General features: G+C 48.2%; 1 protein-coding gene across 1 annotated transcript; it reads left to right on the top strand.

The window, feature by feature from the left end:
- Positions 1–1769: 1769 nt before the first annotated feature.
- si:ch73-138n13.1 (trichohyalin) lies at positions 1770–25427 on the top strand. Its single transcript, XM_038283255.1, has 10 exons — positions 1770–3095; positions 3393–4544; positions 7951–8076; positions 17688–17797; positions 19148–19292; positions 20439–20586; positions 20657–20790; positions 24080–24222; positions 24299–24386; positions 24462–25427. Exons 1-9 carry the CDS (start codon positions 1914–1916, stop codon positions 24372–24374), a joined length of 3216 nt encoding a protein of 1071 aa, XP_038139183.1. The 5' UTR covers positions 1770–1913; the 3' UTR covers positions 24375–24386; positions 24462–25427.
- The last annotated feature ends 1649 nt before the right edge of the window (positions 25428–27076 follow it).

A 27076-nucleotide genomic window follows, 5' to 3' on the forward strand; every position in this document is an offset into this window, starting at 1 on the left:
TTTATTTAATGTGTAAAAATGTACTTTCAATTATTCAATTGACGACCAAAGGGCCCCTATGATGAAGGTTTCTTTTATTTAACTGTTGACAAAGGGCCCTTCCAGTTAATTTTTGACTAAAGGGTCCTTCCAGTTAATTGTTGACTAAAGGGCCCTTCCAGTTAATTGTTGACAAAAGGCCCTTCCAGTTAATTGTTGACAAAGGGCCCTTCCAGTTAATTGTTGACAAAGGGCCCTTCCAGTTAATTGTTGACTAAAGGGCCCTTCCAGTTAATTGTTGACAAAGGGCCCTTCCAGTTAATTGGTGACTAAAGGGCCCTTCCAGTTAATTGTTGACAAAGGGCCCTTCCAGTTAATTGTGACTAAAGGGTCCTTCCAGTTAATTCTTGACAAAGGGTCCTTCCAGTTAATTGTTGACTAAAGGGCCCTTCCAGTGAATTGTTGACAAAAGGCCCTTCCAGTTAATTGTTGACAAAGGGCCCTTCCAGTTAATTGTTGACAAAGGGCCCTTCCAGTTAATTGTTGACTAAAGGGCCCTTCCAGTTAATTGTTGACTAAAGGGCCCTTCCAGTTATTTTGTTGACAAAGGGCCCTTCCAGTTAATTGTTGACTAAAGGGCCCTTCCAGTTAATTGTTGACAAAGGGCCCTTCCAGTTAATTGTGACTAAAGGGTCCTTCCAGTTAATTCTTGACAAAGGGCCCTTCCAGTTAATTGTGACTAAAGGGTCCTTCCAGTTAATTGTTGACTAAAGGGCCCTTACAGTTAATTGTTGACTAAAGGGCCCTTCCAGTTAATTCTTGAATAAAGGGTCCTTCCAGTTAATTGTTGACTAAAGGGCTCTTCCAGTTAATTGTTGACTAAAGGGCCCTTCCAGTTAATTGTTGACTAAAGCGCCCTTCCAGTTAATTGTTGACTAAAGGGCCCTTCCAGTTAATTGTTGACTAAAGGGCCCTTCCAGTTAATTGTTGACTAAAGGGCCCTTCCAGTTAATTGTTGACTAAAGGGCTCTTCCAGTTAATTCTTGACTAAAGGGCCCTTCCAGTTAATTGTTGACTAAAGGGCCCTTCCAGTTAATTGTTGACTACAGTGCCCTTCCAGTTAATTCTTGACTAAAGGGCTCTTCCAGTTAATTGTTGACTACAGTGCCCTTCCAGTTAATTCTTGACTAAAGTGCCCTTCCAGTTAATTCTTGACTAAAGGGCTCTTCCAGTTAATTCTTGACTAAAGGGCCCTTCCAGTTAATTGTTGACTAAAGGGCCCTTCCAGTTAATTGTTGACTAAAGGGCCCTTCCAGTTAATTGTTGACTAAAGGGCCCTTCCAGTTAATTGTTGACTAAAGGGCCCTTCCAGTTAATTGTTGACTAAAGAGCCCTTCCAGTTAATTGTTGACTAAAGAGCCCTTCCAGTTAATTGTTGACTAAAGGGCTCTTCCAATTAATTCTTGACTAAAGGGCCCTTACATTTGAGGAAAGATGTTTCCAGAGAGCAGGTGAGTTGCGGACTGCGCGGATCAGCTAATCAGTGTTCTGTGGTTTTGCTTTCCTCTTTTCAGGTGGAGGAATCAAGAAGTTCTCCCAGTGTCCAGAAGATGTTTGTGGATTTAAAAGATTCTCCATCAGAGTCCAGAGAGGTTTTCATTCCTGAAGGATGGGAGGCAGGACAGCTGCTGACTCCTTCCAAGGAAAGTGGTTCTGGTGCTGAATTCCACACGGTGAGAGCGTCTCTGTTTGAGAACGTGGTGGAGAGGCAGAGTGTGTTGATGATGGACCACCCCGCTGGCACCAGAGGAAACGACGATGACGACGATTGCTCTCTAGTCACCGCCACCTACAGGGCACCCTCGTCTCCCTCAGATCCTTTCTGGGTGTCGCACGCCTTCGACACGGTTCAGGCCGCCGAGCACAGCCAGGCCATGAGCGAGAGTGTTCCTGCAGCCCAATGGGAAGACAAGGCCATGACACTCCGCTCCAGACGCTCCGAGCGATCCAGACCAGGCCTTCCGATGACTCCCCCAGCGCCAGCGGACCCTCCGCCACGGTACCTCAGAGTGGGGGCCCTACAGAGGTGGACCGATACAGGCCTTGACCAACGTGGAGGTCCGGATAGAGGGATGCTGGAGGAATCAGAAAGCGAAGGGCGGGTGGCTTTGGAGAGAGATCAGGATGAAGTGGCTGCTGCCCCAAAACGCTTGAAGATGCTGCAGGCAGAGGAGCAGCAGAAGCCAAGGGCCACCTACTTCGCTCTGACTGGTCAAATGCAGGAGATTTCCCCTGGAGGAGCAACCACTGTGGAGGGAGCTCAGCTCTACAATGAGCCATCTGTGAGGTCATCTCTGAGCAGCTTCCCAGCAAGGAGGAACCCTTCCCTAGAACTAGCATTTGAGCAGGAGAAGTTTGGTGAACTCATGCTGAGGAGCCATGTCCAGTCCGTGGACGTCAGGTCACCGACCGACAAAGCAGCCAAAGAGGAAACGGCAAAGAAACAAGAGCATGAGAAGGAGACTGAAAGACACAGGGCTAAAGTCAACCAACAAGCGCAGGCCGACTTTGAAAGGATGAGGGAGCTGGATAGGCAGAGAGAGTACGAAAGACAAAGACAGAAGGCCTTCGAAAAGGAAAAAAGGGAATTAGAGGAGGAACAGCAAAGGCAAAAACAGCTGGAGCTGGAAAAACAGAAACTCCAAGAACTAGAGAGGCAGCGAGAGAGACGAGAGGTGGAGAGGCAGAAAGAGATGGAGGCCGAAAAATCCAGACAGATGGCTTTAGAACAGGAAATGCTGAGGATGAAGGAGCTGGAGAAAAGAACCAAACTGAAGGAGATGGAGCTGGAAAAACAGAGGCAAAGAGAAAAGGAGAGGATGCAGGAGATGGAGAGACTGCAGTTGGAGAATGAGAGACTGAGAAGAGAGCAGGAGCAGGACAGGAGGAGGAAGGAGGAGCAGGAGAGGAAGAGGAAGGAGGAGCAGGAGAGACTCCGAGAGATGGAGAGGCAGCAGATCATAGAACTAGAGAAGCAGAGATCCAAAGAGAGAGCAGAAAAAGAGGCAGAGAAATTAAGACAGATGGTGTTGGAGCAGGAAATGCTGAAGATGAAGGAGCTAGAGAAGGAGAGGGAGATGGAGCGTCAGATGAAGATTAGGATGGAGAAGGAGAGAGAGCTGGAGAAACAGAGGCAGAGACAACTGGACCTGGAGAGACAGCAGCTAGAGAAGGAGAGGCTGAGAAGAGAGCAGGAGCAGGACAGGAAGAGGAAGGAGGAGCAGGAGAGACTCCGAGAGATGGAGAGGCAGCAGATCGTAGAGCTAGAGAAGCAGAGATCCAGAGAGAGAGCAGAGAAGGAGGCAGAGAAATTAAGACAGATGGCTCTGGAGCAGGAAATGCTGAAGATAAAAGAGCTGGAGAAGGAGAGAGCAAAGGAGAGGGAGATGGAGATGGAGCGTCAGATGGAGATTAGGATGGAGAAGGAGAGAGAGCTGGAGAAACAGAGGCAGAGACAACTGGACCTGGAGAGACAGCAGCTAGAAAAGGAGAGGCTGAGAAGAGAGCAGGAGCAGGACAGGAAGAGGAAGGAGGAGCAGGACAGGAAGAGGAAGGAGGAAAAGCAGGAAAAGCTCAAAGAGATGGAGAGACAGCAGATTGTAGAGCTAGAGAAGCAGAGACTGAGAGAGAAGGAGGAAAAGGAGGCGGAAAAGTTGAGACAGATGGCTTTGGAGCAGGAAATGCTGAAGATCAAAGAACTGGAGAAGGAGAGAGCAAAACAGAGAGAGATGGAGATGAGAGAGCAGGAGAAACGGAGGCAGAGAGAGATGGAGAGGCAGAGGCAGCTGGACCTGGAGAGACAGCAGTTTGAAAACGAGAGGCTGAGAAAGGAACAGGAGAGGGACCGGCAGAGGAAGGAGCAGGAGAGACTGAGAGAGATGGAGCTGGAGAAACGGAAAGCAAAGGAGAAGCTGGAAAAGGCCGAGGCTGAGAAGATGAGGCACATCGCCAAGCAGCAGGAAGCAGAGAGGCAGCGGCTCAAAGAGAAGCAGAAGAAGGAGGAGGAGGAGAGGCTCCGGTTGGAGTCGTCTCATCAGAGACACCGAGGTGATCCAGCATCTTCCCAAAGCGGCGACCCTTCTCCGCGGTGGAGGGAGCCCCATAAACCTGCTGGGCTCAACATCGACTCCTTCACCTCTCCCACTCCGCCCGGGTTTCCTGCTCCTGACGCCTGGTTGCAGCCAACGCCCGGAAGAGACGGAAGCTGGAAGGTCCCGCCACAGACCTCGAGCCCCGTATGGACAACATCTCCTCAGGATCCGTGGGAGCTCCGTCCTGTTGAGATGTCTGTAGACGGACCCAGAAACGCTCCCAACACGCTCAGCCCAGAACAACCACAGCGGCACAGACCCGCCTTCCTGGACCAGCCTCTGCTCTTGGCTCCTCCTTCAGGGAAGGAGCCCCAATCATATCAGGAACCTCCCCACGGTGGAGACCAGGCCTGGATTCCAAGAGAGCCCCATCCTCCCAAGGACAGGAGCCGCAGGAGAACCCAAGGATCTCAGGTGAGAGAAAGAATCCTCTATGAAAACACAGGGAGGCTGCAGGTGAGGCGTGGCGCCCTGAGGGGGAGACGGAGAGATCAAAAGGGACCATGTTGGCGATGCTGTGGTACATAGTGCCCTGCTGCTTGTTAGACGGGGTCATTAACGTAGCTGATAAAGTACAAAAAAAATCCATCCACTGGACTTTGTTTCCATGTTTGAAGACGTTTCTCTTCCCGTCCAGGAAGATTTTTCAATTCAAAATGTCAAAAAAAGTGTTGAGTTTTAGGCTCTATATCAGGGGTAACCAATTAAAAATCAACAGAATTTAACACTGAAATAAAATGATTATATATAAAACTTTATACATTGACTTTTTAAATACACAGATTTTTAAATCTAAAGTGTTTTTAAAGTAGAGAACAACATCGTTCAGTTTGGTTTATAGATAATTTCCTGATTCCCATATTTTCTCAAACCCCTGAACTGATCGTTTGTTATTTCCTTTCTTTTTTCTGTCTTAATGTTGGCAGTGGGCTTTAGGCTGCCCTGCAAGGCTTTAAACCTGGGTTTAAATGGAGACTAAGCCATTCTCAAGCACATATCAAGGAGCTCATTCTGAGCCTGGATCCAGATTTATTGTTGATTCTGTTCATGGTGGAGAATCCTGCTTCACAGCAGCAGGTTGAGCCAAACATCCTCTAAATGTGCAGGGTCATCTTTGAGCACGCCATTTCACTTTTCTTTCACCAGTTCACCGCAGTTCTTCCAGCAGTCCACACTTTCTCTGCTCTCTTTTTCTCATGGTCTTCTCCTTCTTTCCCATCGCCCGGCTTGCCACAGGTTTGCCTGCTGTGTCTAAAAGTAGCAGCAGCAGCAACCCAGACTGACAGCAGCTCATTGGCTCATTTGGATCACGTGCAGCCTGGAGCCGGACGCTCCCCAGGGCTTTACCGTATTAACAGAAGAAGAGGCGCAAGTGAAGTTAGACAACATGTGATAAAAATGTTGTAAATCAGGTTGGGTCCGGATCTAGACCGCGGACCAATAATCCACAACCTCTGTTTTATCCAGCAGCCCAACAAAGTCTTTAGAAAACATGCAAATAGAAACGGATGAACGGGTCCCCCCCTTTGGAATGGGGGTCGTTTGGCGTCTTTGTTAGCCTGCAATGCCCCATACCTGTCTATGTCTCTGAAAGGGGGGTCATTAGAGGGAATTGTTGGCCTGACTGAATAGGCGAGCTCTTCTGTTCCCCTGTAAATGGGTTACGATGATAGAGGGAAGGGATCAACTCTATTGCTGCATTGTAGGGTTTTGAGTTAATTTGCATGTTTTCTAAACCAAAAACCAGGCTTTGTTGGGCTGCTGTATAAAACCCGGAACTCAACGCTATTTCTGACATTTTGAATTGAAAAAGATCCTAAATGGGAAGAGAAACGTCTTCAAACTTGGAACCAAACTTCGGTGGATTGTTTTTAACTGTTTTGGAATGACTTTGACCTGGATGAATGAGAATCTTCACCATCGTATCTGATAAATACTCTCCTGGGTCCAGGTTAGCCTCCCCTGGTGTTTCTAGCATTAGCTTTTAGGGGTTGATGAGTGTTTCCTGGTTTTGCTTCTGTTCGCTTCATCATCTGTGCGTCTCTGTGTTCACTGAGCTGTTAATTTACATGTTCTGGTTAGAAAGCGAAACAAAGATTTCGTCATGGTTTTACTGGCCGAGTTTAAAGCAGGAGACTCAGAATAATATGAAGGCAAACGTGTTGCACGGCTCTCAGAAAGCAGGTTCTTTGCCGCCATTTTTCAGGTGTTTGCAGATAGAGGAGGGGTAGCAGGAGGCCGCTGGTATGCGGAGGAACGTCTCAGTGGAAGGTGTTATCAGGGCAGAACTGTTTGCTCAGCAGTGCTGTGCATTAATGCGTTCCCCTGAATGCTTCTGGAAACTAGGAGAGCATTATGGATCACAGGATGCAGTTTGTTCTGTACGAACAGGGTAGGAAGCAGGTATCTGTGGGTCAATCTGAATGCATTCCTTTCCTCAGGTCTGAATTAAACTGCCAGGCGTGGACGCCGCAGTGCAGTTTACCTGCATGCATCCAGTCACCTGGATTCCGTCTCTTTGAAAGCAGGTCTAAACTGGAACTTTACAGACAGTTTCCTTTAACAGCCAAAGGCGGAAATGATGTGAAGGGAGACATGAAACCAGCCTCTGATGCTTTAAGTGTTTTACTCTGTAAATAAAGCTGTATTATTTGTGAATGTAGTAGAGATTTTGATATGAATTAAACACCATGGAGCAATTCTATTCTATTCAGTTTATTTCTATAGCATCAATTCACATCATGTCATCTCAGGTCACTTTGCAGTTCACCAGATCATCCAGTCAGATTGATTCAAAGTTTTCTATCTAAGGAAAACCAGCTGATTGCATCGACTCATTGACTCTTCAGCAATCCCTCACACTAAGCATGCTTGTAGCGACAGTGGAGAGGAAAAACTCCCTTTGAACAGGAAGAAACCTCCAGCAGAACCAGGCTCAGTGTGAGCGGCCATCTGCTGAGGCCCACTGGGGTTCAAGGAGACAGAAGCAGTTTGTCACATCCAGTTAGTCACAGTCAGAGAAACAGGACTACACTGGAAAACAGGCCAAGCTCCAACATCTAGAAACAAAGGTGTTGATGGCAGCAGCACAGCTGATATTTCTCTCCAGGATGGAGTCACAGCCAAACAGGAACAGACCAGATGAAGCTACTATGAGAAAAAGCAGAGAGAGCAGAACGTTAGAGATTGAACTAACAGATTCTGCAGAGTGGGAGAATAGAGATAGAATGAAGCAGAATGATGAAAAAGGGGTCCCTATGTCCTCCAGCAGTCTAAGCCTATAGCAGCATAACTATAGAGATAGCTCAGGATAACCTGAGCCACTCTAACTATAAGCTTTATCAAAAAGGAAAGTTTTAAGCCTAGCCTTAAAAGTAGACAGGGTGTCTGCCTCACGGACTAAAACTGGTAGTTGGTTCCACAGGAGAGGAGCCTGAGAACTAAAAGTTGCTGTTATTCTAGCAGAGAAGCAGAAAGGCGCTGAGCGTCATAAATCTCCGCCCTCCTGCTCTGTGATGGTCCAGCCAGATCTGGCTGGAGTCCATGGCGGTTTACTAGACTGAATTAGGCCAGGCTAGCCGCTAACAGTAAGACTAATATGTTGTTAAATGATCTAATGTCCCTCCTTAATCAGAATATCTTTGAACATTTCAATATCACTGACGATTCTGTTTATGGTTTCTGGGTGACGAAAATACATCAGTCTGTTTATCAGACGGTTCTACTGTATAAATGATTTAGCCTGCAGCGATCATGATCTGATTTAGCTGATAACGGACCAAAGGAGCTAAAAGCTGATGTGGAATCCCTCTTTTGTCAGGAGCTGAGCAGGATGCGGTCCCGGAGCATGTGCAGAAGATCTGCTCCTGCCAGCAGCACCGCCGAGGGGAGTCTGGTCAGGATGAGGAGCCGCAGCGCCCACAGAGAGCAGGACCTGCCCGGTTTGGTGAGTCCAGCTTACAAAGGAAAACTTGTCTGCCTATATTTAGCCTGATGGGCTCTCCCACACAGTCAGGCTTTCAGTCAGGGAGGTTAATTACTGCTGAACTTTGATGCAGGACAACCTGATGATTCATGCTGTTGGCATCACCTGCACCTTTGGAGCCTTTATGGCCAAAATGGGTCCAACAAATTTAGTCGCCTGTCCTTCCAGACAGAAACAAACCATTATGAGGCTGATGGTTGGAGAACCTGCATGGGTTGAGGAAACCTGTGAGGTGGAAAAGTCAGCCGTGATTATGAGTTAAACACGCACATAGTGAATTCCTCCTCTGCTACCCGCTTCCTTTTGTTTTCATCAAGCCGCCTTTTTTTTCTCCTTCAGTCCTCGGTTGAGTAAACAGATCCTGCAGAACTAGAGCTGCATGCATCACAGCCACACCCCCAGCGGGTCATTAAGGTGGTGCTCAGTCACCCAGGGTTGGGCTGAGTTTGCTCTTTGATACCAACTCTGTAGGCGGACCAACAGCAGCGACCCAGATCAGCTCATCGCCGCCACCTAGCGGCTGTGAATGGCAGTGGCCCTACTGCATAGTTATTATAGCCAGTGCTATATTAACTATAAATTCAAAATAGACCAAAAACCTATCAAACGTATACTAAGTTATCACACCAGTATAAAACACATTTATATGAATTCCAACAACAAAAAACATGATAAAACACTTTATAAAAACAAAACATCATTTCATTCTCCAGGTTTACTTTTTGTCCATAGATGTTGCCATTTTGAGGATTTCTGAAGGTAAATCTTATGTTCTCCATCGTGCAATATTGGGTCAAAATCCTAAAAAAATGTACCAGTTTAATAATGGAGAAGCTATTATTTAGCTTTATATTTTTTAATATATAAAAAGTATTTATTTTCTGAGAATGTGTTTATTTAAGAGCAACTATGCAAATGAACAAACATGTAGAAAAAGTAGACTATATTCTATTAGTTTCCATGTGAATCCCAGATTGTTAATAATTTTTTTCTAAAGTGCTTTAAATCAGTCCTAGCTGTCTTTCTCCACGCTGGCTCAGATCCTGACCTTTGAATCAGGAGGCAGGGAAAGCAGGATAAAGCCTTAGCCTCGCTGCATGCAGTTAGCCTCGCTGCATGCAGTTAGCCTCGCTGCATGCAGTTAGCCTCGCTCCATGCAGTTAGCCTCGCTCCATGCAGTTAGCCTCGCTGCATGCAGTTAGCCTCGCTCCATGCATTTAGCCTCGCTGCAGGCAGTTAGCCTCGCTCCATGCAGTTAGCCTCGCTGCATGCAGTTAGCCTCGCTGCATGCAGTTAGCCTCGCTGCATGCAGTTAGCCTCGCTGCATGCAGTTAGCCTCGCTCCATGCAGTTAGCCTCGCTCCATGCAGTTAGCCTCGCTGCATGCAGTTAGCCTCGCTCCATGCATTTAGCCTCGCTGCAGGCAGTTAGCCTCGCTCCATGCAGTTAGCCTCGCTGCATGCAGTTAGCCTCGCTCCATGCAGTTAGCCTCGCTCCATGCAGTTAGCCTCGCTGCATGCAGTTAGCCTCGCTCCATGCATTTAGCCTCGCTGCAGGCAGTTAGCCTCGCTCCATGCAGTTAGCCTCGCTGCATGCAGTTAGCCTCGCTGCATGCAGTTAGCCTCGCTGCATGCATTTAGCCTCGCTGCATGCAGTTAGCCTCGCTGCATGCATTTAGCCTCGCTGCATGCAGTTAGCCTCGCTGCATGCAGTTAGCCTCGCTGCATGTAGTTAGCCTCGCTGCATGCAGTTAGGCTCGCTGCATGCAGTTAGCCTCGCTGCATGCAGTTAGCCTCGCTGCAGGCAGTTAGCCTCGCTGCATGCAGTTAGCCTCGCTGCATGCAGTTAGCCTCGCTGCAGGCAGTTAGCCTCGCTGCATGCAGTTAGCCTCGCTGCATGCAGTTAGCCTCGCTGCATGCAGTTAGCCTCGCTGCATGCAGTTAGCCTCGCTGCATGCAGTTAGCCTCGCTGCATGTAGTTAGCCTCGCTGCATGCATTTAGCCTCGCTGCATGCAGTTAGCCTCGCTGCATGCAGTTAGCCTCGCTGCATGCAGTTAGCCTCGCTGCAGGCAGTTAGCCTCGCTGCAGGCAGTTAGCCTCGCTGCAGGCAGTTAGCCTCGCTGCATGCAGTTAGCCTAGCCTTGCAGCTAAACCAGATGCTGGAAAAAGATGTTTCTTGCTCCATTCTCTCTCTCTCACTCTCTAATGCGTCTCCACCTCCTGCGACTCGCCCTGTCAAACACTTACAATACATCTTGTCTGTAGCGGGAGGTGGTGAGCAAATATATTTCCTGTCACCTCAGGGCGCACCAGAGCTGGGTCCTGAGCTCTCCCATACGTTTGCATTGCAGAAGAACTGCTGCGCATGGACAACTTTTAACCAGAATCAATGGGCAAAGATTTCTTTGCGCCCAGGGCGGAAATACGTCATCAATCCCACGAAAAATGGAATGATGCTTTACTAGTTATTAAAGATTAAATATGTATCTTGCACATCTCCATATACACAATACATATAATATATTATACATATCATACATATTCATATATTTTGAAATATTTAAAATTTTTATGTCAAATTATTAAAAAGTATCGGCTCTAAATTGAACAATTTATGAGAAAATTATGTTTTGTTCAGGCTTCATTATATAATTACTATAGTCTGACCTTTGACCTTTTGACTCTTGCGGTTAACAAGTAACCAGAGCAATAAAATGTAAAATAAAAAATCACATCAAAGTAAACTAAAAAGTCCAAACTGTTATCAGCTGCGCTGCTGAAGGACGTGTGGAGAGGAGTTTACTGGAACGGTCTGAGATACAGGAATAAAAATGGCTGACTGTATCCTGTGCATGCTGAGAGCCACTGAGGTAGATAAACTACCCGTCAGCTGGTCGATTTAAAACTACTGCAAACAGGTAGGGAGGTTTGGGGGGATTTAATTCAGCACTAAAATGCAGGATTTATAGAAATTCCCCATCGATTGATGGATGAGACACTTTTATTAAATAAACAGCTGTGGCTGGTGAGGCAGGGGTCAAAAACTGGGAACTAAAAAAGGTCAGGAAGAAACTTTTTAAAGTCAGTACTGATTATAATTTCCTCCATTTCTGCTGGATTCAAACCAGGGATTTATCCCTGAAATCTTCATCATTATCTGTGCTTTTCTCGTCATGCAGCGCTTCTTTGTGTTTGTTAGAGCAGGTTTGGTGTTAATGTTGTTAGTGCTGCCAAAAGTCCTGAACTGGATCCCCTCCCCGTAGCGTTATGGGATGGATGATGTGGTGACGTCAGGGCTTTAGTTGTGGGCGTCTGAGGCTGAGGGCAGCAGAGCAGAGATGGAGGCAGTGCTCAGAGCTCTCGTTTTCTTGTGGTCAGGCTGTTTTCTCTGGGTGAGTAGCGGCTCATGTCTCCTCTTACTGAGGTTCCTGTGGATTCATTTCTACAGGAAACGGCGCCGCGTTCTGCTGCTGGAGTTTGTGGCTGAGATTACATTAGGACTGGTCAGGTCAGACAGGAAGCTGCTGTGAGTCGCCTCCAAGTGGATGATCTCATTGGGAGGAAACAAAACGCTGAATTTCATAGAAGGCTGCGGGGATTTTACATCCAAAGAAAAACTGGAATCTATTAAGTTTGTTAGTATTTGGTCCAAGATGCACCGATCAGAACTGGGTGATGGATTTTATCAGAGAAAAATAGGAGAAGAAAATGATGGATTTTTAAGACTGTTGTTAAATTCCATCTATCTGAGAGATGGATGGATGATGGATGGATGATGGATGGATGGATGGAGGATGGATGGAGGATGGATGGATGGAGGATGGATGGAGGATGGATGGATGATGGATGGAGGATGGATGATGAATAGATGGATGGATGATGAATGGATGGATGGATGATGGATGGATGGATGGATGGATGATGAATGGATGGATGGATGATGAATGGATGGATGGATGATGGATGATGAATGGATGGATGGATGGATGGATGGATGATAATGAATGATGGATGGATGGAGGATGGATGGATGGATGGATGATGGATGGATGGATGGATGATGGATGGATGGATGGATGATGGATGATGAATGGATGGATGGATGGATGGATGGATGGATGATGGATGGATGGATGATGGATGGAGGATGGAGGATGGATGGATGATGGATGGATGATGGATGGATGGATGGATGGATGAATGATGGATGGATGGAGGATGGATGGATGGATGGATGGATGATGGATGGAGGATGGAGGATGGATGGATGATGGATGGATGATGGATGGATGGATGGATGGATGATGGATGGATGGATGGATGGATGGATGGATGATGGATGGATGGAGGATGGATGGATGGATGGAGGATGGATGGATGGATGGATGATGGATGGATGGATGATGGATGGATGAATGGATGATGGATGGATGATGGATGGATGGATGGATGATGGATGATGGATGGATGGATGGATGGATGAATGGATGAATGGATGATGGATGATGGATGATGGATGGATGGATGGATGGAGGATGGATGAATGGATGATGGATGAATGGATGGATGGATGGATGGATGGATGAATGGATGATGGATGAATGGATGATGGATGGATGGATGGATGGATGGATGGATGGATGGATAGTTTGGTCAGTTAGTCGGTCGGTTGATGATTCCCTGCTTTGCTTCTTGGCTGTGAGGAAATGTAAGAACAGAACAGTTTTAAATCAGAGCAGCTGGTGGTGTAGTTAACATGATGTCCCTGAATGCACCACCAAAGCCAAGCTGCTGGGAAGCTTCCCCTGAGGATAGAACCCAGGTTCTGTTGATGCGCTGTGCTTGAAAGCTGCTGGCAGCTGGAATTGGACCTGAACAGAATTTTTTCCAGAACCTGTGACCTCCACCTTCAGCTTAGATCTAGAGTTGTTAGAGTGGCATGAAGCTTCTGATGTCTGCAGAGGTCAGTCCTGAAACCTTGAACTGCACACGGTTCCTCTCTCTGCCTGTGATTGGCCATGAAGCGTTGTTGTGTTCAGAACCAGATGACCCAGAGATGCTGTTGGATCCAGTTTCCGCCTCTGGAACAGACGCCACACCTCAGAGCGTTTCTTCCTTCAGGGTTGTTCACTGGTGTGGGAGGTTCAGGTTCTACTGATCCAGTTGGATGATATGATCATTTAGTTTTGTTTGTCTGTAGAAATCCTTAATGCAGACGCTGAAGTTGACATCAGAGGCGTTAGCTAGTGAACCTGAGCTGCACGGAGGGACGGGCCTCATTTAAAGCGGCTGTTTGCTCAGAGGTCAGCGCCTCTGGACGCGCCCTCTCTGTCCTCCTGCAGCAGCGGCAGCAGCTGATAGGCCGAGGCTCTCCGTCAGGAAGCTCTGCTCTGATGTTTGCATTAACTTTGCCTCCCAGAGAGCTAAACAAACACGGTTTGCCTGGGGCCGTCCCTCCCATTGTGCGTGTGGCTGTCAGGCAGGTTCAGCAGGTGATCCAAACTCTGTCTTTATGATCTGGAGCCGTTTTTCCACTTTTCCCTGATGTCAGACCTGCTTTCTAATTGTGGTGTAATGAAATCACATGTGGAGCGTGTCTGTCCTCTGCTACATCTGCTTCCACTCTAACTGCTGGGGCTCAGCATAGCACCGCAGAGCGTAGATCAGCCCTCCCTCCCCCTCCTGCTCTGGATCAGGGACCTCCCATTCTCTCTCTCTGGATCTCCTCCACACTCCCTCTCTCCTCCCAGTTTCTCCTTGACGGCGAGTCTTGTAACATTCGGTAGCTGGGAAGTGAACGCTGCTGCGTTTTCTCTGACCTGCCTGTACCTGCAGACTGAGGCGGGGAGGGAAGGAGGTCCGTCCTCGTTTTGTTCTTGAACTCTTGGCTGCTGTAGCCCTCCTGCGGTCCTTCCCCTGTGGAATACCAACAACTCCAACTGTCTGCGTGTCCCTCTGCGCAGCTTTCTCTACCAAAGCTTACGTTGGCTCTTTAAGGATGTAGCCTTTACTGGCAGATGCAGTTTTTAACCTTTGGAGGCGTCCATCAGAAGCCTGCCGGGCGACGCTGAGGCCATCCTGGTCCTGCAGAACCCATCTGGGTTTGTGCCAAGCTCTGCACAGCTGACAGCAAACTAGAGGCTCTGCAGAGCCGCCGGGGGCAGACGGCGTGGAGCCGAAACAGGAGTACTGATGACTCCAGAGGGACGACGCAGCAGAGAGGCCTCTTAGACGTGTCTCCGTCCGGCGCCGCTCGCTGAGCCCTCCTGTTGTGGTGTCACCTTCCCGGCTTCCGCAGCGCCGACCCTGCTGCCGTCTCCTCTGTGTTTCTGGACTCTGATGATTCCCGTCCGCTCCAGGCCGTGATGGACTATCTCGGGGACAAGCTGGCGGTGGCTCACTCCCAGGTTTCGGGATGGGTGGGAAACGTGCGGCGCTCGTTTCACGGGGCGCTCGGCTTCCTCTCCAGCTCTGTGGAGAGGGGCGGACGAGGGCAAGACGGCGGCGACTTCAAGAGGACCAACTCCTTGCGCTCCCTAGCCTCCCGCAGCAGGGAGTCCATCCGCAGGTTCTCCCTGCGCAGCCAGCAGCACCTGTCCCTACGCAGACGCATGGCACCTGACACCTCCACCGCTGTAAGAGCCACACCCCCACCGCCACTAGAACCAGAACCTGATGTCCGCTGTTTAGTTCCACCGTTTTCACCTCCTCGACTGTTTGGTGGTCTCCCTGCCTGTCTATGCTTATCTGTTTTTGTGTGAAGCAGATTCCAGATTTCATCCTGGAATCTGTTGATGAGAAGAACCGTTAGCTTAGCTCACCTGAGCTTCAATTAGCAGCAGAAACTGGAAACCAGATAATTACGATCCTAGATTGTAAACGATTTTTGCTAATCCAGTGTGTTTCATAAGAACGGCTGCACTGATTGGCCAATCAGCCGGTATCGTGATGATCTGCTCTGCGAAGGTCTGAAAATCCGCTCCGTCAAAGGCAATACGTTTTGTTTACAGGCAGCCATGTCTCAAGCTTTGATTGGTTTAGAGTACTGTTCCATGTTTTACGTTAAAATAGGATCTAAACATTAAAGATTTACTATAATCTTATTGCTGCTGATATTGTCAGACTTTTTAAAGATCGGCCCGAAAGCTGCGATCGGTGCAGCCCCTGTTCAAACGTCCCCGGGGCCCGGCGGCCCGCTTCTCAGACCCAACCAGCCGGTTCCAGGAGAACAAGAACTCCCAAACCTCACGGGTCAAATCCAGTTAGCTTCTGGAGTTCAGAGCTCGTTTTAAACGAACCTCCAAGGTTTATTTATCGATTGATTGATGTTCTGACTGGTCAAACTGGAAATGGTCCCGTCCTTTTCAGCAGATACTGGTTCCACTGGTCAGTTATTTCAGTAACTGGTTTTTAAGGCGACTTATTGATGGAAAGCAGTGAGAGCTACTGACTGGAGCTCAGGTGGAGCGTTGATGAAGCTCCTCCCGACCCACAGAGCTGCTGGTTTCAGTCATGAGGGATCATCTGACGGGGATCCACCTCAATAACTATTAATAATTAGTATTATTTCCAGGTTCTGGAGCCTTTTTTATCTCTTCCTTTCTACTGATCCAGAGAACATCCCTTCAGGTTCATGTTAGGAGCTGGAACTGATGGGATCTCCATCTCTTAATCCCAGTATAAATGACCGGCTGTTTGTGTCGCTTGAGATAACCAGTTTGGCATGCTGCGCTGCAGGATGCATGTCTGCACAGGCGTCGGCTGCTGCAGGGCTGTGGCTTGAGTCACGCAGCAGAGGAAATAGATCTGTAGCTCGGTATAAACGGCGTTTAGCCTCCCAGTTCACCTGGAAACATGGAGCAGCTGATTAGAGACGGATTTAATCCTGACTTGGTTTCTGGGAGGACCAGGATCAGTTCCTTCAGTGATCCGTTATCTCTTTAGGTTTCCTGATCTAGAATCAGAGGAAGTTCTAGTTGCGCTCAGAGACGGCGGTCCGGTTGGACGTGACGGACGCTGAACTTTGAACAATCTGCTGCAGACAGCGTGGAAGGCTGTGGGGATTCTGGGATCTCCTCTTCAACGCAGAAACAGGCTTATAGAATGGCCTAGTCAAACTTCAGCTCTAGATCCCACTGATACTCCATGTCTAACTGGTAGAGACCAGTCCAAACTGGTTCCAGGGAGTCAGGTATTAGCATAAGGAGCTCTGTCTCTCAGAGACCCGACTTTAAAACGGTTCTAGAAGCTCTTTGACCTCCTGGTGACGGATCGTTCTCCGTCGGGTTCCTCCCGCCTTCCGTTGGCGACGTTTCTTTCATTTCTTAAACCGGGGTCCGTTTCCCCTCCCATCGTAGAAGACGTGTTTGCTGAATAGAAACGGGTGAGAGCTTCGCCGGGCTCTGAGTCCAAACAGGTGAAAACCATCCTGGCGCCTGGTGGTCTGGGCGGAGCTGCAGGCCGCGGCGCCGTGGGGCCCTTCCATCAGTTTCCATGAGGTTGTTGTTCGGCCCGTTACCTCCATCCGCTCCCTCTGGCCCCGCCCTCACTGCTCAGAGGACGCTGATGGAAATAAGGAGCAGTTCTGATTGTTGGCATCAAATCTGCCTTTTCTGGGGCTTAGCTTAGCTTAGCTTAGAAAGGAATAATGGAGCTTTAGTCCAACATGTCCCAGCAACACGGCGCTGATGAGGTGTGGGAGCGCTGGGAGCGTTCAGGTGGAGGAACAGGAGCGGCTTCATGGGATCAGGGCTCTCCGCCAGAAAACCCGCCCAGAACGCCGGTTCCAGAGGAGACCTGTGAGAACAGCGTCTCTGAGCCGGGTGGGGGGAGGAGCTGTGGGACACGTGCTGAACATTTTGACCTTAAAGTTCTGCCCGCTCTCAGGTTCCTGTCGCCTCTAACATCCTCTGGGCTCACACCCTGCTGGCCGCTCTGTGGAGTCAGGGCGCCGCCGTCGCCGCTTTTCCAGGTGTCTCACCGTTCTCTCTTCGGCCGTCAGGCGGCACGGACCAGAGGGTTAGTTGATGTCTCTGTGGTTCTGGTTCAGCCCCCCCCTCTGGCACGTCTCCATTAAGCTTCATCTTTGACCTCCTCAGGCTTTGCTGGGCGATAGAAGCTGGGCATTGAGCAGGCTGCTGTGCAGCAACAGGTGGGGGAGGAGCTGAGCAGATTTCCTGTGGTCTCCATAGAGCCTGAGAACGAACTCTAACAGCGTCCCTACTGAGTTTGAAGATCATTGGGTTTCAAACGGCTCCTGTTTGGACTTCCTGGTCTCCTGGTTCCCCGACCAGAACCACCTCTGATCAGTTATTGGACTCCAGGTTCTGACGCATCTCAGAACGGGTCGTTCAAACGGAGCCGCCATGCGCCTCGTTGGGAGGTTCTGATGACGCCACTTTAGTCTGATTCTCAGAGCGGAGCGGGAGGAGCCCCATGGGCGCCAGAGGTGACCCGGTTACTGACCCGCTGGGGTTCTGTGCGCTGCAGAGAGGCAGGATCAGGATCCTCCACCAGACGCCGCCTCGCCTCCAGTCTCTCCTCTCATCCTTTCTCTCCCGTTCTGGACTCCAGGTGCAGCAGAAGCAGAGTGGAGAATCGGACCGCAGAGACTCGGGAACTCCGGTCCGGGACGCCGACAGTCAGTACGGGACCTGGGACACGGGCCTGCGGACCGACGACAGGTAAACACACGTCAATCAGGAAATCTGGCTTCTGATTGGCTAACGCCTCACCCTGTGAAGTAGGGTTCTGGTTCCGGCCCGTCTGAATATCACAGACCTCAAATAAAAAAAAACATTAAAACTGCCGCCGGATTACCCCCCCCAAAGGCTGAATGTTTGTCAAGTTATTTAGTAGATAATTAATGATTAATTAATTTTTTATTAACATTTAATATTTAGTTAAAGGCTGATTAACGGTTAATAAGTGTTATTTATTGCTTAATTGGACCATCACCCCCCCCAGGTGACCTCCATGGCCAACCCAGTGGGGGGGATCAGAGCCTTTAGTCCCCTTAATCCTTGGTTCCACCTCCAGGAAGCCAGGCAGGAACCAATGGCAGGGAAGCAGGAAGTGCTGCAGCCTGGTCGCAGCCTGCCACCATGTGGCCCAGTGAGGCGGGCTCAGGTGGTTCCTGCTGCTGTCCGTCAGCAGAGGGCGGATCCCCAGCAGCCTGATGTTATTGGCAAATATTAAACATAGAAAGGCAGAGAGAAAAACCAGAGAACCAGGATTAGTTCTTTAGTGACCTCATCTGATCAGAACATCTGAGATGAGACTGACTGACCCGTAAAAACCCCCACCCACTGCTTCAGGTCCAGCACTTCCTAAAGTGATCCCTCCTCCAGCTTTTCTACACTCCCTGGTATTTCAGGGATGAATGGGTCCAGTTGGATTGAGCTCTGCCTCGTTGCTCATGCAGGAGGAGTTGTTGGACGTCCTCCATAATGAAGGTCCACACCTCTGATGTCTTCAGGAAGTCTGTCTGTCTTCTTTTGGCTCTATTTCCATAAAGGTTCTGACCCACACTGGTTCCTCCACCCAGTTCCCCTCAGACGGCCCATATTGACTCCTTAGCAGGAGTTCTTGGTTGATAAACGGGTCTGACCACGGTCCCCATCTTCTGACCCAGTAGATACCAGTTGATTCTGTATCTGCACTTGAAAAAAAAATCAAAATGCATTTGTTCTTGAATTGATGAAGTAAAAGAGACACTTTGCCAATAGAACAAGACGATTTACTTTTAAAAGAAGAAAACACAATTGCATTGTCTTATTTCAAGTACATTTTATCTAAATATCTTGTTTTTAAGAATAAAAATGCTCGTTCCATTGGCAGATCATCTCATTAACCTACTCAGATGAACGGTAAACACACTTAATTTAAGACATTTTTGCTCATTTCTAGATTGTTTTTGCAGTGTGGCTCCTGGTTCTGGAGGTCCAGTAGTTTTCAGAACGGGCTGGAGTTTAACTTTGCTCCTCCCAGTGCTCCCAGTATCCTCTCTAACCCAGAGCTGGTTTTCTCTGCAGCCTCACCCCTGCCTCCCACAGTTCAGAGAGCACCCGGAGCGCCTCGCCCAGGAAGCACACCCCGCTGCCCTCGCCAGGCCCTCAGGCCTCTGCTCCAGACGGACACTCGTCCTCCTCTGAAGTTCAGCCGCTTGACTTCCCTGATGTGAGTTTGGACCTGGACTCGATCAGTTTGGACCAGGACTCGACCAGTTTGGACCTGGACTCGACCAGTTTGGACCTGGACTCGACCAGTTTGGACCTGGACTCGACCAGTTTGGACCAGTTTGGACCTGGACTCGACCAGTTTGGACCTGGACTGGTCGAGTCCAGTTTGGACCAGTTTGGACCTGGACTCGACCAGTTTGGACCTGGACTCGACCAGTTTGGACCTGGGCTCGACCAGTTTGGACCTGGACTCGATCAGTTTGGAGCTGGACTCGACCAGTTTGGAACTGGACTCGATCGGTTTGGACCTGGACTCGATCGGTTTGGACCTGGACTCGACCAGTTTGGACCTGGACTCGACCAGTTTGGACCTGGACTCGACCAGTTTGGACCCTGGACTCGACCAGTTTGGACCTGGACTCGACCAGTTTGGACCTGGACTCGACCAGTTTGGACCTGGACTCGACCAGTTTGGACCTGGACTCGACCAGTTTGGACCTGGACTCGATCAGTTTGGACCTGGACTCGACCAGTTTGGACCTGGACTCGACCAGTTTGGACCTGGACTCGACCAGTTTGGACCCTGGACTCGACCAGTTTGGACCAGTTTGGACCTGGACTCGACCAGTTTGGACCAGTTTGGACCTGGACTCGACCAGTTTGGACCTGGACTCGACCAGTTTGGACCAGTTTGGACCTGGACTCGACCAGTTTGGACCTGGACTGGTCGAGTCCAGTTTGGACCAGTTTGGACCTGGACTCGACCAGTTTGGACCTGGACTGGACCAGTTTGGACCTGGACTCGACCAGTTTTGACCAGTTTGGACCTGGACTCGACCAGTTTGGACCAGTTTGGACCTGGTCGAGTCCAGTTTGGACCTGGATTCGACCAGTTTGGACCTGGATTCGACCAGTTTGGACCTGGATTCGACCAGTTTGGACCTGGATTCGACCAGTTTGGACCTGGTCGAGTCCAGTTTGGACCAGTTTGGACCTGGTCGAGTCCAGTTTGGACCTGGATTCGACCAGTTTGGACCTGGATTCGACCAGTTTGGACCTGGACTCGACCAGTTTGGACCTGAAATTCTCCAGAGTCACTTCTCCTCTCATTTCTGCTATTTCTGTTCCTGATCCAAACCTCCAGGCTCCGATGGTCCTGCTGGATAACAGCGCTCTGCGCTCCCGCGCCCAGCTGGGGAAGAAACGGGCCCCGCGGACCCGGCCGTCCAAGGCGCCGCCGACTCAGGCTGACGAAGGAAAGCCAGAGGACTGGCTGTACAGAGACTCCACAGGTAAACCCAGACCCAGAGTAACCGGGCCGTTTGGTAGAACATCTCCTGATCTGAGCTTTCTTCACCACAGAGGCGAAGGCAGAGAGCAGGAACGACGACTCCGAGACTGAGGGGCCGAGCAAAGGGGCCGACGGCGCCACGGTGCTTCCCCAGCAACCACAGAGGGTGGCGCTGTTCCCAGGAATGGATGCTTCAGCGTTAAAGGTGGGTCAGCAGCTCTCTCAGGGGATTTGATCGACCCAAAAACTGGAGCGTCAGCTTTGATGGAGTCGGTAGGACTCCTCAAGCTTCTTGCATTATATTACTAACTGGTATAAACTTAGCCTGGTGAGACCATCCTGATCCCGCGAACTTTCAAGGTTTCACTCGCAGATCAGTCTGGAGACTCTCCGTTAAAGAAAATCTGGAGCCGTTCACCAAACGAACGTCCAATCAGCGTTGGCTTTGAGGCGGGTTGAGGTGTGACGCAACGAGAAGCGCCACAGTTCAGTCTAAAGAACATGGCGGCTTCAGCCGATGAAACTAGCGTTAGCGTGGCTATCGAGCAAGTTTTATCGGAATTACAGAGTATTTCTTCACTGAAAGAAGAGCAAAACACTGCTCTGGAGGCTTTTCTCAGAGGGAAAGCTGTTTTTGCTCTTCTCCCGACTGGTTTCGGCAAGAGTAGCCTGGCTGTTAGTACGTCATATGCTTCGTTTGGTCTGATTGGTTTATTTGGCCCGTCTATCACCAACATAGGCCAATCAGCTAACCAGTATTTTCGCCCCTTCCCAAAATTACTTCAACGGAAGGTTTCCAGATGGATATGCGGAGCAAATCCATCGGACGGACTCAGGTTAATATAAACTTACTATCTGTTGCCATTTTAGCTGAAAAAGCTCCGTATGTCTAATGAAGTGATTTTTTTCGGTGGCATCTCTAATTTTTTTAACCATCAGTCTCCTAACTTTGACTTAAACATCAAAGTAGCTGCTGGTTAATGATCACTGAGTGCTGCTGTGTCTCTCCTCCTCCACGTAGCGACTCTGTACGTCAGTGAAGCTGGACCTCTAACGCACCGCGGCGGCTGCTGGAGCTTTCTCCAGGGGGAAAAAAATAAATCCAGAATAGACATATACCAAAAACCCATCAAACGTATACTAAGTTATCACACCACATCCATATTTATATGAATCCCAACACCAAAAAACATCATAAAAACACTATAAAAACAAAACATAGGTTCATGTCCTTTGGGCCGTGCTTTGGTGGCTCAGTGGTTAGTGAACCTGTGGTCTTTGCCGCATGTCTCTTTCCCTCTCATACCCCCTTTCCTCTCAGCCTATTGTCCATAAACAGGCCAGTGGGGCCGTAAAAAAACTCAAAAATAAAAAATAAATAAATAAATCTTGCTCTTCTGAGGCTGTGAAGATAAATCTGTGTTTATCATGCTCCAATATGGCGTCACAAACCTAAGAAAATAATCTACCAGTTTAATAATGGAGAAGCTATTAGTCAGCTTTTGATTTTTTTTATATATAAAAACTATTTTCTGAGAAAGTGTTTATTTAAGAGTTTATTTTTGGTTGCAAATGAACAAACGTCTAGAAAAAAATTCCATTATTTTCCACATGAATCCCAGTTTGTTCATTCCTCTTCGCCTTTTCTAAAACGTGCTTTAAATCCGTCCTCCCTGTCGGAGACGTGTTTTAAGTCTCCGTCCAGATCGTGTCCACGTCAAATCACTCCGCTCGCTTTTAAAAGGAATGCAGGGAAAGCAAAAAGTGCATCAGCTGTAGGGGTGTAAATAATAATGGTTTTGTATCGATGCATCGATCCAACAGCGGACGATCCGATGCATCGAACCAGTTAATCGAATCGTATCATGGTGTATTCTTGAAAATAATCGAATCGTTTGGTCAGGAAATCGATACTGAATCGAATCGCCATGATGGATGATTTACACCCCTAACCAGCCGTCCTCTAGCCTGACGTAGTCCAACTCAATTCTAGTCAGAATGAGCCTGATGCTGCTCCATAGAGCTGTGATTATGGGGCGTGTTTCGAACGAACCAGGAAAAAAAATGCCTCTGCACTCAATTGGATAGACCTACAACCAATAAGAGCAACGGAGTGCGTGACGCATGTTAAGCGAGGCAGAGTTGTTGTCCACAAAAATCAAAGCGTGCAGTTGCACGCCTATAATAAGAAGATGAAACTTGATCGCGTTTCTCTGTTCCTCTTTTAAAATTAATTTGCTGTCGATATCTTCTAGAACAGACCTAATAGCAGAATCTACTCACCTCAACTCTCCAGCGGCAGCCATTATTGTTGTCACCCAAGCGCGCATTGGTCACGTGGTTGATTACGTTACTGTTGGTCATCTGTCCATCATCGTATAAAGCCCGCCCTGACAATTTGATTGGATCGCCTGACAGTGGGCAATAATACTCGCGCTACTATGGAGCAGAGCCAGACTGAACTTCCCGACCTCAAACCTTGTGGGCGGGACTAAGTTCGGAATGGCACCCAGGCTAGCCGTCCTCCAGGCTGAGAGCCACGATTCAAGCTGGAACCAACTTCTGCTAAAAGTCCAGTTGTAGGACTGAGATTTTTCCTTGGTTCGCTGAGTTAAATTTATTTCGGGCTTGTCGGGTCCCGGCTCCTTTACGTAGATTTTTTTCCACCATCATCCTTCTAGTGAAATGGTAACTCGTTAAGATCTCAGTGAATTGTGTGAAAGCTGCTCTTCAAGTTCAGCTGTCGTCGCCATAATCTCTCCTGCCTGACTCACTACTGGCTCCATCACCTATATCTCTGTAGTGGGGCCCAAAATGCCAGGAGCCCCAAAGCCATTTATTGTGGCGATGCTGATTGGTCAAATATTTATCAACTTTCCCTAGCAACATCACACAATTGGTTATTTAGCTACACTTCAGGGGCGCCTTGAATGACAGAAATGATCCGTTCTGTTGAATGAGAGTCAGTTAGTGTGAGGGATTGCTGAAGAGTCAATGAGTCGATGCAATCAGCTGGTTTTCCTTTGATAGAAAACTTTGAATCAATCTGACTGGATGATCTGGTGAACTGGAAAGTGACCTGAGATGACATGATGGGAATTGGAGCTATAGAAATAAACTGAATAGAATGTAATAGGTAGAAGTGTTTTAATAATTTATATTACATATAGCCACATCCTATTAAGTAAAACTGACATTATGATTTTTCCCCTCCACATCTTGGGAGGCAGCGCCAGAGCGCCCCCTATGGGCCACTCGCCGCTGTCTAACCCAGCGCGCCGTCAGATGATGCAAACATTTTATTGTTTTTGGTTTTTTTAGGAGTGTCGAAGTAAAGGGGGCCGAACACGCCTCCACATCACAACTTTTATTGTTTGTTTCTTCCTCCTCAAAGTTCTGCTTTAAATTTAGTTATCACATAAAATCCCTCCTGATATAGAAAAAATAGTTTATCTCGTGTTTTTCTTATTTTCTATTTTCTCCCTTGGTCTCAGGCGCAGCTGAAGAAGCGAGGCGACTCTGACAATCAGACCGACGGGCCCGCCCCCCCTCCATCGCACCCGGCCCGCTCTCCCAGGTCTCCCTTCCTTCCTCGTGCAGCGCGGGTGCTGCCCCCTGCTGGTGGGAAGGAGAACGGGTGAGAAACTCCCACACTGCCTACTCCTGCTAACCTTGTGTTTAGCTCCTCAGGCTAACTGGTTTATCTCCCGCAGCGAGGAGGACTCCCCCCAGTGGCTGAAGGAGCTGAAATCCAAGAAGCGTCTGAGTCACTATGAGAGCGAGAGCTAGAGGAGCAGCGAGGTAAAAGGTCTCCGTCCGTTTGAGTGGACCTCGCTTTCAATCATCATCCTGGGTTAACGTTGTTTTCTGCTTCAGGTTGCCTTAACAGATGAACCTGAGAACTAGAAGCCTTAACGTTTGATCCAGAGGAGAAGGAGGGAGCCTGGATCTCAAGCTGCTGATAGATTATTATTTTTCCAAATATTTTTGTTGTTATTTTTCTCCCTCTCTGGGTTTATAAATGTGCATGGTGCCTTTTTTAAAGCTGACTGACAAAAAGGAAAAAAGAAAACAAGCAAGGAACAGTTTCTGCTTCCTGTCCACTTCCTGCTGGAAGTTCTGCTGCACCTTCAGATGAGACTGAGACTGACTTCCTCATGCAGCTCCATCACTCGGTGTAGGAAACAGCAGAGGAAGCGCCGTTGTCCCTACGCCGGAGGCTCCTGGCCCTTCCACCCTGAATCACTCCACAGCCGCTGCAGATTGTACTCAAGCTTGATTCTTAGCTGTTTTTCATAATGAGGGAACGAGGAGCTTTGAAGGGAACAATCGGATCAGCACAAACACGACAACAATCGTCTGTTCTCCTTCCTCTGACAGACCGGAGGCTACTAGCTGCTAGCACCCATCCGAAGCCATACCGCCACATCTCGCCGGTCCACGTGCAATCGCCCCCCCTGTGTTCAGTGTGCGTGAACAATCGCCCCGTCTCATCCGGGCCGGTGCCGCCCGTGTCCCAGAGTTGGACCCGATCGCGTCCCGCTCTGGTTAAATGTCTTGGACCCGCTCGGCGCCGGCAGCCTTCCACTTCCACAAAGCACTTTGATGCACTGCAGCACTCGACGTCTGCCCCCTCCCTGCTGGGTTCTGTTCTGATGGAGCCGCTGTCCTTGGGTTGGATGTAAATGAACTTTTTGTCTTGAAATATGGGGGTTATTTTTATGTCTCTTTTCCTTTTTTTTTTAAAGTAACCATGTTTGTTACACTGAGTTTTTCTGACGCGGTGTCCTACAGCAAATAAATTCTTAATAAAACATGAAGTGGCCTGGAGTTGGAGCCTGAGCTCGGCTTTGATGTTGGTTCTTTTGGTCAGTGATGCATGTTTGAGATTATTGAACCCTGGAAGCTCTGAACATTCTGCTGCTAACGGCAGAAAACCTCTGGAGGTTTCATCTTTAGCTGAACGCTCCAGGCTCGCTCACACTGGATCAGTCTTCCATCCATGTCTGATCCAGCACCTGATCAGTCCTCTAACCGCATCCAGGTTCTGTTCCTAGACATAGTCTCATAGATGTTCTCCTGAATCGCAGTCATTCAGGATTAGCAGAGTTCTGCAGATTGGGAGCATTTTAATGAGATTTAGGGGGTAGAATTAGAAACTCTACTGGAGCCTCTTGGTTCTATACTGGGAACCTTCATCTGTTCCAAGGCAAGTTTGTATAGCACATTCAGTACATGGGCAATTCTATTCAGTGTATTTCTATAGCTCCAATTCACATCATGTCATCTCAGGTCACTTTCCAGTTCACCAGATCATCCAGTCAGATTGATTCAAAGTTTTCTATCAAAGGAAAACCAGCTGATTGCATCGACTCATTGACTCTTCAGCAATCCCTCACACTAAGCATGCTTGTAGCGACAGTGGAGAGGAAAAACTCCCTTTTAACAGGAAGAAACCTCCAGCAGAACCAGGCTCAGTGTGAGCGGCCATCTGCCGAGGCCGACTGGGGTTCAAGGAGACAGAAGCAGACATAGAAAAAGAAGCATAGATACAACCAGCTCCACAGGCGGACCCGTCCAGGAAACACACAGCCAGGCAGACGAGCTCCGAGCCAGCTCCCATGTCAGAGGATGAAGAGAGCACATCCAGTTAGTCACAGTCAGAGAAACAGGACTACACTGGAAAACAGGCCAAGCTCCAACATCTAGAAACAAAGGTGTTGATGGCAGCAGCACAGCTGATGTTTCTCTCCAGGATGGAGTCACAGCCAAACAGGAACAGACCAGATGAAGCTATTTAGTTTGGAAAATAAATATTTAGCTTCCTGAGAAATGTTTTAGCTGACATCATTACCAAATCTGTGCTATACACATAATTAACATGATAACAATATCCTGACAGAGAAACTGTCCCAATTAGATAAACTTCTTGGAAATCATTAGAGGGAGATTTTTTTTTTAAATGCATTACTTTTCATACTTTACAAATTTGTACTTTGCCTTCACCTTTTTAATTTTACTATTACGTGTCTTTGGATTTTAATTTAATTATTAATTATAAAGAAACTTTTTATGGAAGTTACATTATCATGGCGATGTCAAGCATGCTAGTGGAATAGATACAGGTGCTGGTCATAAAATTAGAATATCATGAAAAAGTAGATTGATTTCAGTAATTCCATTTAAAAAGTGAAACTTGTATATTATATTCATACATTACATACAAACTCATATATTTCAGATGTTTATTTTGTTTAATTTTGATGATTACAAATGACAACAAATGAAAATCTCAAATTCATCATATCAGAAAATTAGAATATTACTGAAGACCAATAAAAACAAAGGATTTATAGAAATGTTGGCCAACTGAAAAGTATGAACATGAAAAGTATGAGCATGTACAGCACTCAGTATTTAGTTGGGCCTCCTTTGGCCTGTATTACTGCAGCAATGCGGCGTGGCATGGAGTCGATCAGTCTGTGGCACTG

Source organism: Cyprinodon tularosa, unplaced genomic scaffold, assembly GCF_016077235.1.
Source record: "Cyprinodon tularosa strain WSP-4 unplaced genomic scaffold, ASM1607723v1 ctg1045, whole genome shotgun sequence".
Classification (NCBI taxonomy): Eukaryota; Metazoa; Chordata; class Actinopteri; order Cyprinodontiformes; family Cyprinodontidae; genus Cyprinodon; species Cyprinodon tularosa.

Bases quoted from the DNA above. Each gene is read 5' to 3' on its own strand.
- si:ch73-138n13.1 (XM_038283255.1), top strand. From the start codon at position 1,914: ATGAGCGAGAGTGTTCCTGCAGCCCAATGGGAAGACAAGGCCATGACA. The intron at 19,293-20,438 runs GTGAGTTTGGAC...CCAAACCTCCAG, and splicing joins AGCCGCTTGACTTCCCTGAT to GCTCCGATGGTCCTGCTGGA. The intron at 20,587-20,656 runs GTAAACCCAGAC...TCTTCACCACAG, and splicing joins GCTGTACAGAGACTCCACAG to AGGCGAAGGCAGAGAGCAGG.